Raw genomic sequence first — 12,435 nt, forward strand, 5'->3', positions numbered from 1 at the left:
CTCCTGTCTTTTAATTCGAGGACCGACGTCATCAAGTCGACATTGTCTACACACCTTTCCATTTCGTCGAACTTCCATCCTACTCGACCCTATTCAGTCTCTGCTTTCGCTTTCAAAATTCATATTGTCTTCTTTGCTCATGCGCCTCCGGTTGACAAACAGGATTTGTAGGTGCCACGGACCTCAGGAATCCTCAATGATATTACCAGTCAGCATGACGCTCGCAGGCCTGCGCGAAATATCACCAACAGATCCTTGCTGTGCTGGTGTGGTCCCGGGTTGAGCGGCAGAGACACCAACATGTGCAGAACCCAGACCTTGCAATAGAAGAGCCGAGGTCCATGAGTGATCGAATCGATCAGCAACATCTACCGACCCCTCTCGGAAACGCGTCTTCACCACCGATTGAACTGAACAAGGCTGCAGGATCTTGTAGGAGTATGGTCTCAAAGGTCGTCATCGTCGATTGGTCGCCGTTGTGAAGGATACGAGAAGCTCAGCCCCTGTCACCCCTCCTAGTCCCCGCGGTCATCCATTCGCCGTCTCCCCATCTTGACTTCCGCGCAAGGCCAGAATGACAGCTTGCGACCCCACACCTCCATCGAACCACCTTGCGATTGCTCACAACTCGAACATCCTCGAACACGCAAACCACAATCTCTATGCGAAAGCCGCCACGCACACTGTGCCGCAATGCCCAAAAGATCCGCAGGATGCTTTGAGTGCAGGAAGGTACGCTAAATTGGCTCGCCTTTCACATGACTGGAAGCTGAGACTACTCTCCAGCGCAAAGTTCGTTGCGACGAAACAAAGCCCGAATGCAACACTTGTCTACGAAGAGGAACAAAATGTCCAGGCTACAGGCCCGCCCAATCATTCATCCTCCATCAATTCGACAAGGAGACCGAAAGGCCACAATTGATCAAGGAGGATGAAGAGCGCTACCGATATGCTTATCAGACGACGCCATCAACGAGCTCGAACATTTCATCTAGAAACAATTCTTCAGGAACACTGGTTGTTCAGCAAGAAAATACGCCCGCTGAGACACAAGTACCGAAACAAGTCAGCTCGATAGCCGTCGATCGAATCCAACATTTGGGGACATTCATTCGGCTTTACCTACCAAGAGCTGATGGCCCAGCCTTGCCGCCTCCGTCAGCCCTAATGCTTGCGCTTCCGACCATGCCCGCGAACAGCCAGGTACTGCTGGCTGCGATTGATGCACTATCCGCAGCGCAGCTTGCTGTCAACGATCGCAATCGCACCTTGGTCAATCGTTCTCGGTCGATGTACGGTACAGCACTGAGCCAAATGATGAAAGCAATTCAGGACCCAGTGTTGGCGTTGAAGGACGAGACCTTGCTCTCAACGTATATGCTTACTCTGTATGAGGTATTGACAGACCGATCCCGGCCATGTACGTATATGCTCACATCAAAACATAGGTGTTTGTTGGTGTCACTCAAGGACACGGTTTCTTCTACCACGTACAAGGACTGCTACACTTGATTAGACAGCGGGGTCCATCATCCTTCACCACCAGGCTGAGCTTGCAGATCTTCCACGCGATTCGATATAACTCGGTACGGGCCAAACTCACCCATGAATCGTCCCTTACTGACAACATTTAGTTGAGTATCGGCTACCACATGCGCAAAGCTTCGTTGCTTGACAGCCCCGAGTGGCTCGCAGTAACAGCACGCGCCGCCAAAACTGACCCCTACGTCGCCTTGAACGACATCTGCATATGCATCCCGCGCCTTCTGGAACGGACCGACAAGATTGGAACCCCCGACTGTCCCCCAACTGAGATTGACTCCGTAATCGACGACTCCCAGAAGCTAGCAAACCGAGGCTTCGAATGGCTCTCCGATTTCGAAAAGTACGGCCCCCGCTACGACAAAGTTGACATTGCATCTATGGAAGCCTTTCTCGAAGAAATATGTGCAGATCGTGTCTTCGACCCCGTGTACAACTTCCACTATTTCGGCGCGGGGATCTGCTACATGATATACTGGATGAGCATGCTAATCATGCAGTCCAACACGTTCAAGTTGCTGCGCACACACCGCCAACTCGAGCCCAAGCAACTCATGGTGTGGGGACGCCAGCTAAGCGGGTATGCGGACAACATCTGCAAGAGCATTCCGTTCCATTGTAGACCGCAGACGGGGTATACGGCGAAGTTTGGTAGTCTGACGCCGTTGGTGGTTGCGAGGAAGTTCTATGAGAATGCGCCAGGGATGCAGCTCAAGGCAGAGTGGTGTGCGAAGGTGTACGTGGTGGCTAGGGTGCCGGGTTTGTATCAAGAGGCGCCTGTACCGTTGGAGCCGTTCAAGGCGGTGCAGAGTACTGTGCAGCAGGGAAACAAGCAGTTTATCTAGACTCGATGTTAGCCTGATCGAAGAGTCCTGCCACGAAGCACATAATGTTAGGCTACGGTAAAAAATGTACCATGTCTTCAGTTTCCCCAGAGTTCCAATCCAGTATCAGTGCACCTTATACTTCGAGAGAGGACAAGTGATCCTCCTTTACCGACACTACAGTGATGGAAAACTTAGTCTCTATGTATATGAACCAGCCTTAGAAAAGCCCTGCAGGCCTTACCTTCCAGGCCAGAAATACCGGTGCAGCTGAACAGATGGTCTTCTCACGCATGTGTTACATAGAAACAGCCATTTCATCATGTCGGGGTTGTCATAGACGTCCAGAAGGCGCTCAAGACTGCAGTGCAGGCGTGACCAACAATCGAGCCAGTCACGGCCTAGTATGCTCACCGGTAAATGCAAGGCCGACCATCGAAACCTCTCGTCCACGCTGAAGATTGCAGTGCTGCGGCATCTAAGTGTGGGGGGGGGGGGGGTCCGGCGGCTCCTCTCCACGCTCTGTGACCAGATCCCGTGGGCTGCAACCCCCTTTTGCCCACTGCGAACTAGATGCGGCTGAAGCCGAGTCCACACAGCGTCTTGAGGGGCCGCTGCTGAACGTCGCTCGATCTTGATCAGGGTTACTGCGATATCGTAACTGTTGTTGTTCGCTTGTGTCAAAACACAATTGCGAGTGGTACATGTACATTTTGAACTGCCTTATCAACGCTAAGAGATACGGCAACGTCGGCCTATATGTGATGTACTCATCATTGCTCCCATGCAGTGCACGCTTCCAAAAAAAAAAAAAAAAAAAAAAGGAAAAAAAGACTGCAATCCAAAACACTGGAAAACAACAAACGAAACGATGCAATGAAACGCCATCGCCATGCGTAATGTACAACATCTCTTAAGACGACTCTTTCTTTTGAGCGAGCTCTACGTCGCCTTTTCCTTCGGGCTCTTCGTCCTACTTCTCTGCCTCTCCTTCTCAACCGACCCTTTCAGCTCAGCGAGTCTCTGCTCTGTGACCCGTATTGCTTCGTCCATCTCCCGCTCTTTCATGTTCTTGGGTTGAACGCGTTGTTGGTCGTCAGGTGTGAACTTGCTGCCAGCTTCGTGTTGCACCCGGTCGATGGCTACACGGTCCTCGAGCCACTTCCACAGCTCGCTTTCTTCGTGCCGCCAGATCTCTTCGTACGCGACCTGTCGTTGGCTCGTGCTCCATTGATTCGGTCCGGATACGCCTGTTGCAGCGCTGCGGAAGAACCAGGAGTATATCAGCAGAGCCCCAAGCATGGTGATGATGATCTGGGGTGTGAACAGGGACTCGATCGTATCCGAGAACGGGACGATGAGGCGGATAGGTTCAAGCGGACCCCAGTTGCTCTGCTTCGGTTGTGGCGCGGCGGGTGCGGCGATGACGGGTGCTTCTTCCAGGGCTGCGGTCTTGGAACGCTTCTTAGACTTTCCGTTGCGGCCTGGGGTCTTCGGCCCAGCGCTGATTTTGGCGGCTACGGCGGTACGAAGTGCGGCTGTCAGGGAGGTTGCGTACGACATTTGACCATCGTTGGCGCCCTTCTCGATAGGTCCTGTTGTGCGTTAGCATATCAAGTTGGTGGAATTGAAATGGTGCACCACATACCCTTCAGCCAGCTCTTGCCGCTCCATTCAACGGTAAAGGTCATGATCAACCGCGTGCTGTTGCCCGGTCCCCACATCAAGCAGTACCTTGTCTTTGTAAGGAAGATGTTCCCGCTCGGTACGTCAGGTGTTTGCGTGCTGCAGTTCACGCTGACAGCCCTCTCAAGGTCATACTGTTCGAGTGTCATCTCGATGTTACACTTTGTCTGCCTGGGCCCGACCGGTGCGGAAAGAGGCTTGATGTACGAGTAATTGAACGACGTCTTCTTCTCGCCCAGACCATCCTTGTCATGCTCCATCTGCAGATCGGTTGACTTCTGATCCTCAATCAGCCACTTCCGCATGAATGCGTCAGCAGCAGGGCCAAACATCAGGCTGTAGACTTTGCCCAAGGGTGCTGGGATAGTCGTGTCGATCAGGAGCTTGTCGTAGTGTTTGTCGTTGTCGGCACACTCTGTGGGACCATGCGTTGCAGAGCCAGGGAAGTCGTTCGTTGCCGCAGCACCGCTAGTGGCAGCCTTCGCTGCTTCGACCGTTTGGCCGCCACTCCCAACAGCTTGCGAGACGGCAGCGCTGACCTTACGAGTTGCTGGTGCGTCGCCCGCTACGGAGCCAAGATCGCTTCCGGCCACACTGCCTTCGCCAGCTTCAGTAAAGCTGCCGATTCCGTCATCTTCATCCGCATCTTCATCGTAGACTTCGTCGTCAGATTCGCTAGAACCAACATCGCTGCCAATCGACTCGGCCTTTTCGGTTTTGTCGCCAGTGCCGGCGGACCCGTCGATTGTTACGCCATTCAACGAGGACTTGAGGTTCGGGTGCGAGATCTTCCAGATACCGATGATAAGATCGTAGGTAGAGTCTCGAGTCAAGAAGGATGCAAAAACGTTCCGAGCATGGAGCGTCTGGATGACAATGGCGTTCGGGAACAGTACTGCAGTCGACTTCTTCTCGACAGACACAACTTCGTCAAAGCTGATGACAAGGTTAGTGACCCAACCTAGAATGTTGCTGGAGAAGCAGAGGTGGCCTTCCGAAACGTATAGTCGACCGTGTAGCAGGATCTCCTTCTGTAGTGCTGCGCTGTAGTCTTCGATCAAATAGTCGTCTTCGGGTACGCTCTTGAAGAGATTGTGGAAGTCCTTGTTGCGCTTCGGCGGTGCCACAGCAAAGCCAGTCCCGTTCAACCGGTGGCCTTGCAGCGCAGCAGCAGGGGCCAAAGTAGATGTGCTAGCTCCAATCGCAGCAGCAATGGTATTGCCAGTGGCGGCTGAGCTGCCCCTATGCCGTCTTCTTCTTCCACCACTGATGCGGCTACGAATGCTGCCTTGCCTCTGAACGGAACCGGGAGCGGGAGAATCTGTGATGTCGCCATCCCTCTTAGGTGAAGCTGCCCCTGGTCCTCCTGGTCCTCCAGAGTCAACAGTGAGCGAGCGTGGACGTTCACTGCTGATTGATGGTGGCTTTGCCGCGTAAGCCGCTGACACGGCCTCTGCAGCCGCGGCGTCCTCGACCTTTGCAGATGCCTCGTCAGCCTTCATGGTGACGTTTGTCGCAGAAGACATGGGGCTGACTTCGTTGCTTTCTGCTATGCCCAGATGTGCCAAACTGAGGTTTCCAGACCCAAGTGTTTCGATCGCTGGCCGGGGCTTCTCCGATCCTTCTGTTGTTGGCTCGACGTTCGCAGGTCCAATGACTTCCTCTCCGCCGTCCTCAGCTTTGTCAGCTTCCTTCTGCTGTTGTTTGTCCGCCTTGTTCTTCGGCGCAGTGTTTTGTGTGATTGTGTTGCTGAACTGATTTGCAGCGTTCTGTGCGGCCGAGAATACAGAGGAGAAGAACCCGGTACTGGGCGAGTTGAGTACAGCGGTGCCGCCAGGCGTCTTTGCTTCCTCGGGGTGCGGTGTGAGTGGTGCTGAGATGTAGTTGGAGAGCTTGCTGGGGGCGTTTGATGCTGAGCGCACGCGTCTGTGCGATATCATGTTCCCCGAAGAGGAGACCACTACGTTGGGGTTCGACTGCGAAGGGCTATGCTTTGTGCCGTTCTTCGAGTGAGTAGATTCGGTTGGCGACGGTGCAGACCCATCTATGGGCGTGGGCGGGGTAACGAAGGTGGTGGGGGCGTCGACCGCGTTCGGTGGGGTTGCAGGAATCTGGGTGATGATCCGCTTAGGACCCGTCGAGCGCAGAGAAGCTGTGGACTGCGTCTCGGATCCTGTGTGGATCTGCGGTGGTGAAGCCACGATGGGATCGTCCAGGACCCTCTGCTCCCGCTTTTTCCCTCCAAACAGCGAGCCTAGTCCTCCCACGCTTGTGGCTGACTTCGCGCCGTCTGCGTCGCCTCCCGGCTTAGGAGAGGCGGCACGCCGAGTGGGATTGAAGGCCTCCTTCAGCTTGCCGACTGGCGACACTCCACGCCTGTCCGACGTGATGTCAATCGTGTTGGCGGTTCTCACGGAGCCTTCTTTGGTGGACGTCAGCGAGTCGACGAGGGTGGCATCGGCGGTTGTAGTGGCCGAGTCGACGGAGCCGACGGTTTCGGAGGTGATCAGGGGAGAGGACAGTGTAAGCAGTCCGGCGTGTGAGTTGTGCGGTGATATGCCAGGCCGGCGTACTGGTGAGCTAATACGTCCGTTAGTCGGAACGGAGCGCGTGGTCTAAGTGGATGCAGGTTGGAAGCAATGGACGAAGAGAATAGGCAGATGCTCAGAGTATCACGAATGGCGGCGCAAAGCAAAAGAAGAGCACGAGCGAGGGCTGCGGAAAGCGATACGAATGCGGTGGTATACGCTGCGGTGGCATACGCTGCGGTGGGGAAGGCAGAGGCCAGAACTGGAGGTGGTGTTCGCCCAGGCGTCCATGCTTCGTTGCTGCGCAGCCCCAGGGACCGCACCACGTCCCGCTCTTTCCCCTCTGACACGCGGGCAAGGCACTCAGGGCTAATTTTGTAACGCAGGGGCGGGGAGGGGAGGGGAGGGCATCGGGGTCTGACAGGCAAATACGGCGGAATACGACTTACGCAGTCTCCGAGTCGGAGTCCTCGGTGAGCAGGCTGCTGGCGACGCTCTTGTGCAGACCCAGGGAGTCGTCGCTGTGGTTCAGCGGCTCTGCGCTCGGGCGTCTGATGTCAGCGGGGAGTGCTGCTGCGGTCTCCGCTGGATCCATCTGCGAGAGGTCGTCTCTGCTGCTGTCCTTGCTGCGCTTCTTGCGCTTGAACAGGCCCGACAGGCGGCGGTGGTGGTTGTTGTTCGACGAGCTGTCGCTTCGCCCGTCGTCTGAATGGCGGCTCCTCAGTCTGTCGAGGGCGCCGTCGTGGGCGTCGACAGGCCCGTCGCTGCCAACGGACAATGCAGAGGCGCTGGCGCTCTTCGACAAGGCCTTGTCCGCCGGTGCAGCCAGCGACCGGTCGCGACTCGAGCGCCCCAGCGACGACGTGATGCTCCTCCTGCGCCCAGCGGTCGCCATGTCGGGTGTTGTGTTCCCTTCGGTGAGGCTGACTTGCTGGTGGGTGGGCCTCAGACCTGCATTCGACGTGTCTGCGGGGGTGTGGGTGAGCGATTAGTAGAGTGAGCGTTTCGTAGGGCCGCGGGAGTCGCTCGTCGCTGCAGTGTGCTATGGCAACGTCAAGAAGGGCATGCTAGATAGATGCTGACCAGCGCAACACGAGCTGCTCTCCAACCCAGCGACCCAGCGACCCAGCGACCCAGCTCGGGTTCATGGCTGAAACCTGCCTCCACACGCTCGTCATGAGTCCTAGTGGCTGGCTACAGGCCGTAGCTACCGTGTGATCGCCGCGGTACATGCATGGGGCCCATCCCTATATCGTTCGCCGCGGAAGGCAGCATCACCACCACGGTGAGAGTGCTTGACTGCGACAACCACCCTTCCACGAGCATGCTGGCATACTCCAGAACCATGCAAGATGGAGTCGGCCCACCTCACCAAAGCTCATGAGCATGTTCGAAATGCGCAGACTGCTACGCTGAGCAGCAGCATTGCGACTGCGGGAGACGAGCACGATCATGCCGCCGCTCTCTTCCACGACGCTTCTCAGGACACACACAACGCTGAGGCATGCATGCCTTCGAATGTGATGCGGCAATAGAGCTAACGGTGTCTCCAGGCCCTCCGCATCCTCAGCCTGCTCGAAGATCACCACCGCAAGCTCGCCGGCCTGATCAAGGAAGCCCCGCGCAGGAGCGACAGGAAGAGCAGCAGTAGCACAAGCAAGCTCCCGGAGAGCACCACGACCCCGTCCTCTACAAAGGCCGCTAGCCCACGAACGCATTCGCCCTCCACACTGTCGCCAAGAACGCACCGCAGACTTCCACAATCATCCATCGCCAGCAACCTCGCCGAGAAGCGCGGCATACCGAGCGCAAGACGCACCACGAGCGGCACTGCAGTCACCGTCTCTGGCGCCATCGCAGCTCGAGACGGGCAAGCCACCCCTGTGAGAGACTTGCTGGAAAGGCAGTCGCGCAAGTCAGACCAGAGCAGATCGAGGGAGCTCTCAACGCCAAAGGAGGCACCGCAGCCTTCGTCCCCTCCGCCCGAAGACAACTTCCGTCGATTCTACTCTGCCTTTGGAGGCGTCATATCCGCCATATCCGCTCCCTTAGCATTCACCTCGCTCCCGCTCAACCCCACCCCGCCGACACCAGCTCCAGAGCCTCCGAGAGCCGAGAAGTCGTCTGAAGCCAAGTCGCGCAACTCGTCACCAGAGGCTTCCCGTACCGTCAAGTCCTCCGTCCCTGACCTCGCTGCCCTGATCAGCAAGCCAGCTTTACGCGCACTCCGTAGCGATGGCGGTACGCCTCTCAACCCCAACGAGTCGTTCTACCTTGTCCCCACGTCTGGCGGCACGGTCACATACGCAAGCATGCTACAGGGCTCCGGCGCCCAACCTTACCACCTCAACCCCATCGATGAAGGGTCAGGCTCTTTGAAGGGCAGTCACGATGAATTCGTCGACGCGCAAGAGAGCGTAGGACCACCCTCACCCACCAGCTCCCGACGCCCACGATCCCGCAGCTCCGCGGGTCAAGTAACAGCCCAACGCACCATACCGGCTGGCCGCGGCACCGGTCTCAAAACCCTCGAAGAACTTGCCCTCGAAAACGAAACCCTCAAGTCCCTCGTAGACAAGCAAGCCAAGCGCATCCAGATGTGGGAAACAAACTCCCAAAACCAGTTCAACGCCCTCGCACAATCCTTCCGCGTCCGCCCGCCCGCCAGACTCTCCAGCGACCCCAACGCGCTCGCCCATGCCCTGTCTCTCGGCGCAAACGCCATGCCCGCTCTCCCCTCTCCTCCCATCCCCGGCAGTCACACACACGACCCACACGACCCACACGACCCACAATCCCCAGGCGCAACAGATCCCTCCACCGCCAGAAGAATCGCCGACCTAGAAGCCCAGCTCGCCGCGCAAACACACCGCTTAGAAGATCTAAGCAGCACAAACGCCCAGCTAGCGCGGCAGAACGAAAAGGATAAGCAGGTCATTGGACGGTATAGGGAGCAGTGGGAGAAACTGAAGGCTGGGGCCAGGAGGAAGGAGCAAGAGAGGAAGGAGAGCAGGCTGAATGAGGTCAGGGCTGGAAAACAGACAAAGGATAGCGAGAGTGCAGATGCCGCGGGCGAGGTGGAGGATGGGCCCGAGGATGGGGAGGCGGATTTTGGGAGGGCGTAGGCGTGACGGAGAGGTTAGATGGTTAGCTGTCAAGTATCGATACATATATCATGGATTCACACATATTCGTCGAAGGAACGATGGGCATATGCCAGCCTTCTATATCGTGCATCCTCATTTTGAGTTGGAGTGGTGAACCGCGTCTGCCAACATCACGCCTCACTCTACAACTACGACATGGTGGTTGAAAGTTTCGCGTCATTTGATGTATCGATTCACATACGAAAAGTACGAGGCTACAGCTCAATTTGCCCGCCCTCTGTCCAACATCCAGATAAACAAGATGAAAGATGAAATTCCCAACCAAGCCATCCCATGTAAAACTCCAGAACTACCGAAACCCACTGCCCATGGAAACGAACTCATCTCACTACTTAAGCAGCAGTAGAGATGGGCTGGTAGGACGGTATTGCACCTCCAACAACGACCGAAGGCGCGGGGCTGTTGGTGACATCGAAGTCGGGCTGGTCAGGGTGGACACCGACACGCTCCTTGCTGAGAAGGTCAACGAGAACAGCGCTGGGCTTGTTGCTCTTGTTGGAGAAGGTAGATTGGAGGTCCTTGTACTTCTGCACGTTCTCGATGTACTTGTCGAACAAGTAGGCCGAATCGAGCGGTCCGCCCTTGGCTTCGGGGTGGAACTGGGCGCTGAAGATGGGGCGGGAGTTGTGAATCAGACCCTCGTTGGACTGGTCGTTGAGGTTGGTGAAGTACTCTCTCCACTCGCTGGTCAGAGTGGTGGGGTCGACAGCGTATCCGTGGTTCTGCGAGGTGATATGGCATTTGCCAGTGCTCAGGTCGAGAGCCGGGATGTTGTGAGCACGGTTACCGTACTTGAGCTTGATGGTCTTAGCACCAGCAGCGAGAGCGATCAGCTGGTGACCCATGCAAATACCCATGACGGGGACCTGCGAGGACTCGAACAGCTTGCGGAGGTTGTACACGGTCTGTGTGCAGTGTGTTGGGTCACCGGGGCCGTTGGAGATGAAGACACCATCGAAGTGGTGAGCAACCTTCTGGATGGGGTAGTCGTACGGGAAGCAGGTAACGCTGGCACCGCGAGAGACAAGGCTGCGAAGAATGTTCTCCTTGACACCGCAGTCGATGAGGGCAACGTGCATGTCGCCGAGGGACGAGCTAACGTGGAAAGGAGCCTTGGTCGAAACGCGACGGACAAGATTGATGGCTTCGGGGTCGATGAAGGCCTCGTCCTCATCGGCATCGTACTCCTCACCGATTGTGATACGAGCGAGGGAAGAACCCTGCTCACGGAGGTATGTTACAACCTCACGAGTGTCAACACCAGAGATGGCGGGGACACCCTCACGAGCGCACCACTGAGCAAGCGACTCAACGGCAGTCCAGTGGCTGTGCTTGAGGGCGTAGTCCTGAACAACAATACCGGAGGCCTGGATGTAGGGAGACTCGAAGTATCGAAGGAGACCGTGCTCATCGCGGGCAGCGGAGGGCACGCCGTAGTTGCCGATCAAGGGCTGGGTGAAGACGAGGATCTGTCCACGGTAGGAGGGGTCGGTCATGGACTCGGGGTATCCAACGAGCGAGGTGGTGAAGACAGCTTCACCGGAGATGTTGGCCTTAGCACCAAAGGATTTGCCCGAGAAGATAGGACCGTTCTGCAATAGCGGTGAGCGTTGACGTCCTGGTGTATGAAAGTAGTATGCATACCTTGATTGTGAAAGTAGCCCTCTCGGTAGAGATTTCGGTAGGCTTTCGGTGAGGAGAGGGAATCTTGCGTTCGGTGTTGGACTGGACGGTGGCCAGGTAACGCGCTTGAACGCGGATCTTTGTTACTGGTGTCAGGACATTGACGGACCGCATAGCGGAAGGCTTGATGATTTGTGACAGCATGATGACGTGGAGGTTGGTTGGTGGGTAGCGGTAGATGTATAGTTGGTCGATTGGGTAGGCTTTCAGTTTACTGAGGCCTTCCACAGGTGGTCTGGCAGCAGTGTCAGTGTGACGCTCATAACGCGCCGAACATCGGGCAGCAGCATACCTGAGATGTAGTCCTGCAACGGTCAGTCAGTAAGAGTCAAGGACATGAAAATGTTCAGAAGCAATGATATAGTGTGCATCTCAGGAGCCGAGAGGTTCGGAGCGGTGAATTGACGGTGTGCGTTGACAGATAAGGAACTATTGAAATGTACTGCCAATTGTTACGTACCTGGGAAGTAAAGGTTGTTTGAACAGCACGCATAAGCGCAACGGGTGACGAGCGGGCAAGGTCAGTACAGGGCGGGCTAGATGGACCCTTGGGAGATGTATGAGTGATGGATTCAAGCTGCGAGAGGCGTTGGTGGGTTTTGTGTGAGTCTTGAAAGGTTATCGCGAGGTGGCCGGCGGTGATTCCCCACCGGTGAGCTAGTCTCCTTTAAGCCAGACCAATGACGCGCAGTGACAAAATTTCACTTGTCAGCTCGTCGATTGGGCAATTTCGTGCACATCACCAAATGCAAAACGTGTCCGGGGAAGCTCGAGGGCTCTTGTTCGACCCACTGTAGGGTCTCTGAACCATTCAACACCCTGCGAGCCCTATACAGCATCAAAGCTTCTCTCGGGGCACTTCGGCGTCAAGTTTATGATGCTCGGGTGTGACGCAGAGTTGTTGCTCATAAGAACGGCGCCTATCTTGAGATCTGCCATCGTGTGCACATGGCGGCACGCCGCTTCAGATGCTACGGTAGCCACAAAGGGCAATTGTGCAGAAGA

At 56.1% G+C, this 12,435-nt stretch overlaps 4 protein-coding genes across 4 annotated transcripts; 2 read left to right on the plus strand and 2 right to left on the minus strand.

Moving 5' to 3' along the window:
• Positions 1-774: 774 nt before the first annotated feature.
• On the plus strand, positions 775-2,375 carry BU25DRAFT_324520 (uncharacterized protein; the record flags this gene model as incomplete). Its single annotated transcript, XM_033702273.1, has 3 exons — positions 775-1,395; positions 1,449-1,586; positions 1,635-2,375. Coding segments are annotated over 3 exons (1,500 nt in total), but the record flags the coding sequence as incomplete, so codon positions are not given.
• A 793-nt stretch (positions 2,376-3,168) lies between these two features.
• Positions 3,169-7,635, minus strand: BU25DRAFT_438876 (uncharacterized protein). Its single transcript, XM_033709084.1, has 3 exons — positions 7,030-7,635; positions 4,015-6,632; positions 3,169-3,961 (listed from the first exon to the last, which is right to left on the minus strand). Exons 1-3 carry the CDS (start codon positions 7,473-7,475, stop codon positions 3,309-3,311), a joined length of 3,717 nt encoding a protein of 1,238 aa, XP_033563561.1. The 5' UTR covers positions 7,476-7,635; the 3' UTR covers positions 3,169-3,308.
• Positions 7,636-7,677: 42 nt separating this feature from the next.
• On the plus strand, positions 7,678-9,868 carry BU25DRAFT_409271 (uncharacterized protein). The gene is made up of 2 exons (XM_033706018.1): positions 7,678-8,082; positions 8,134-9,868. The coding sequence occupies exons 1-2, from the start codon at positions 7,933-7,935 to the stop codon at positions 9,703-9,705; spliced, it is 1,722 nt and encodes a 573-aa protein (XP_033563562.1). The 5' UTR covers positions 7,678-7,932; the 3' UTR covers positions 9,706-9,868.
• On the minus strand, positions 9,801-12,050 carry BU25DRAFT_364551 (carbamoyl-phosphate synthase-like protein arginine-specific small chain). Its single transcript, XM_033703791.1, has 4 exons — positions 11,891-12,050; positions 11,723-11,735; positions 11,392-11,665; positions 9,801-11,339 (listed from the first exon to the last, which is right to left on the minus strand). The coding sequence occupies exons 3-4, from the start codon at positions 11,572-11,574 to the stop codon at positions 10,080-10,082; spliced, it is 1,443 nt and encodes a 480-aa protein (XP_033563563.1). The 5' UTR covers positions 11,575-11,665; positions 11,723-11,735; positions 11,891-12,050; the 3' UTR covers positions 9,801-10,079.
• Positions 12,051-12,435: the final 385 nt, after the last annotated feature.

This window comes from Macroventuria anomochaeta (assembly GCF_010093625.1).
Source record: "Macroventuria anomochaeta strain CBS 525.71 unplaced genomic scaffold BU25scaffold_10, whole genome shotgun sequence".
Taxonomy (NCBI): domain Eukaryota; kingdom Fungi; phylum Ascomycota; class Dothideomycetes; order Pleosporales; family Didymellaceae; genus Macroventuria; species Macroventuria anomochaeta.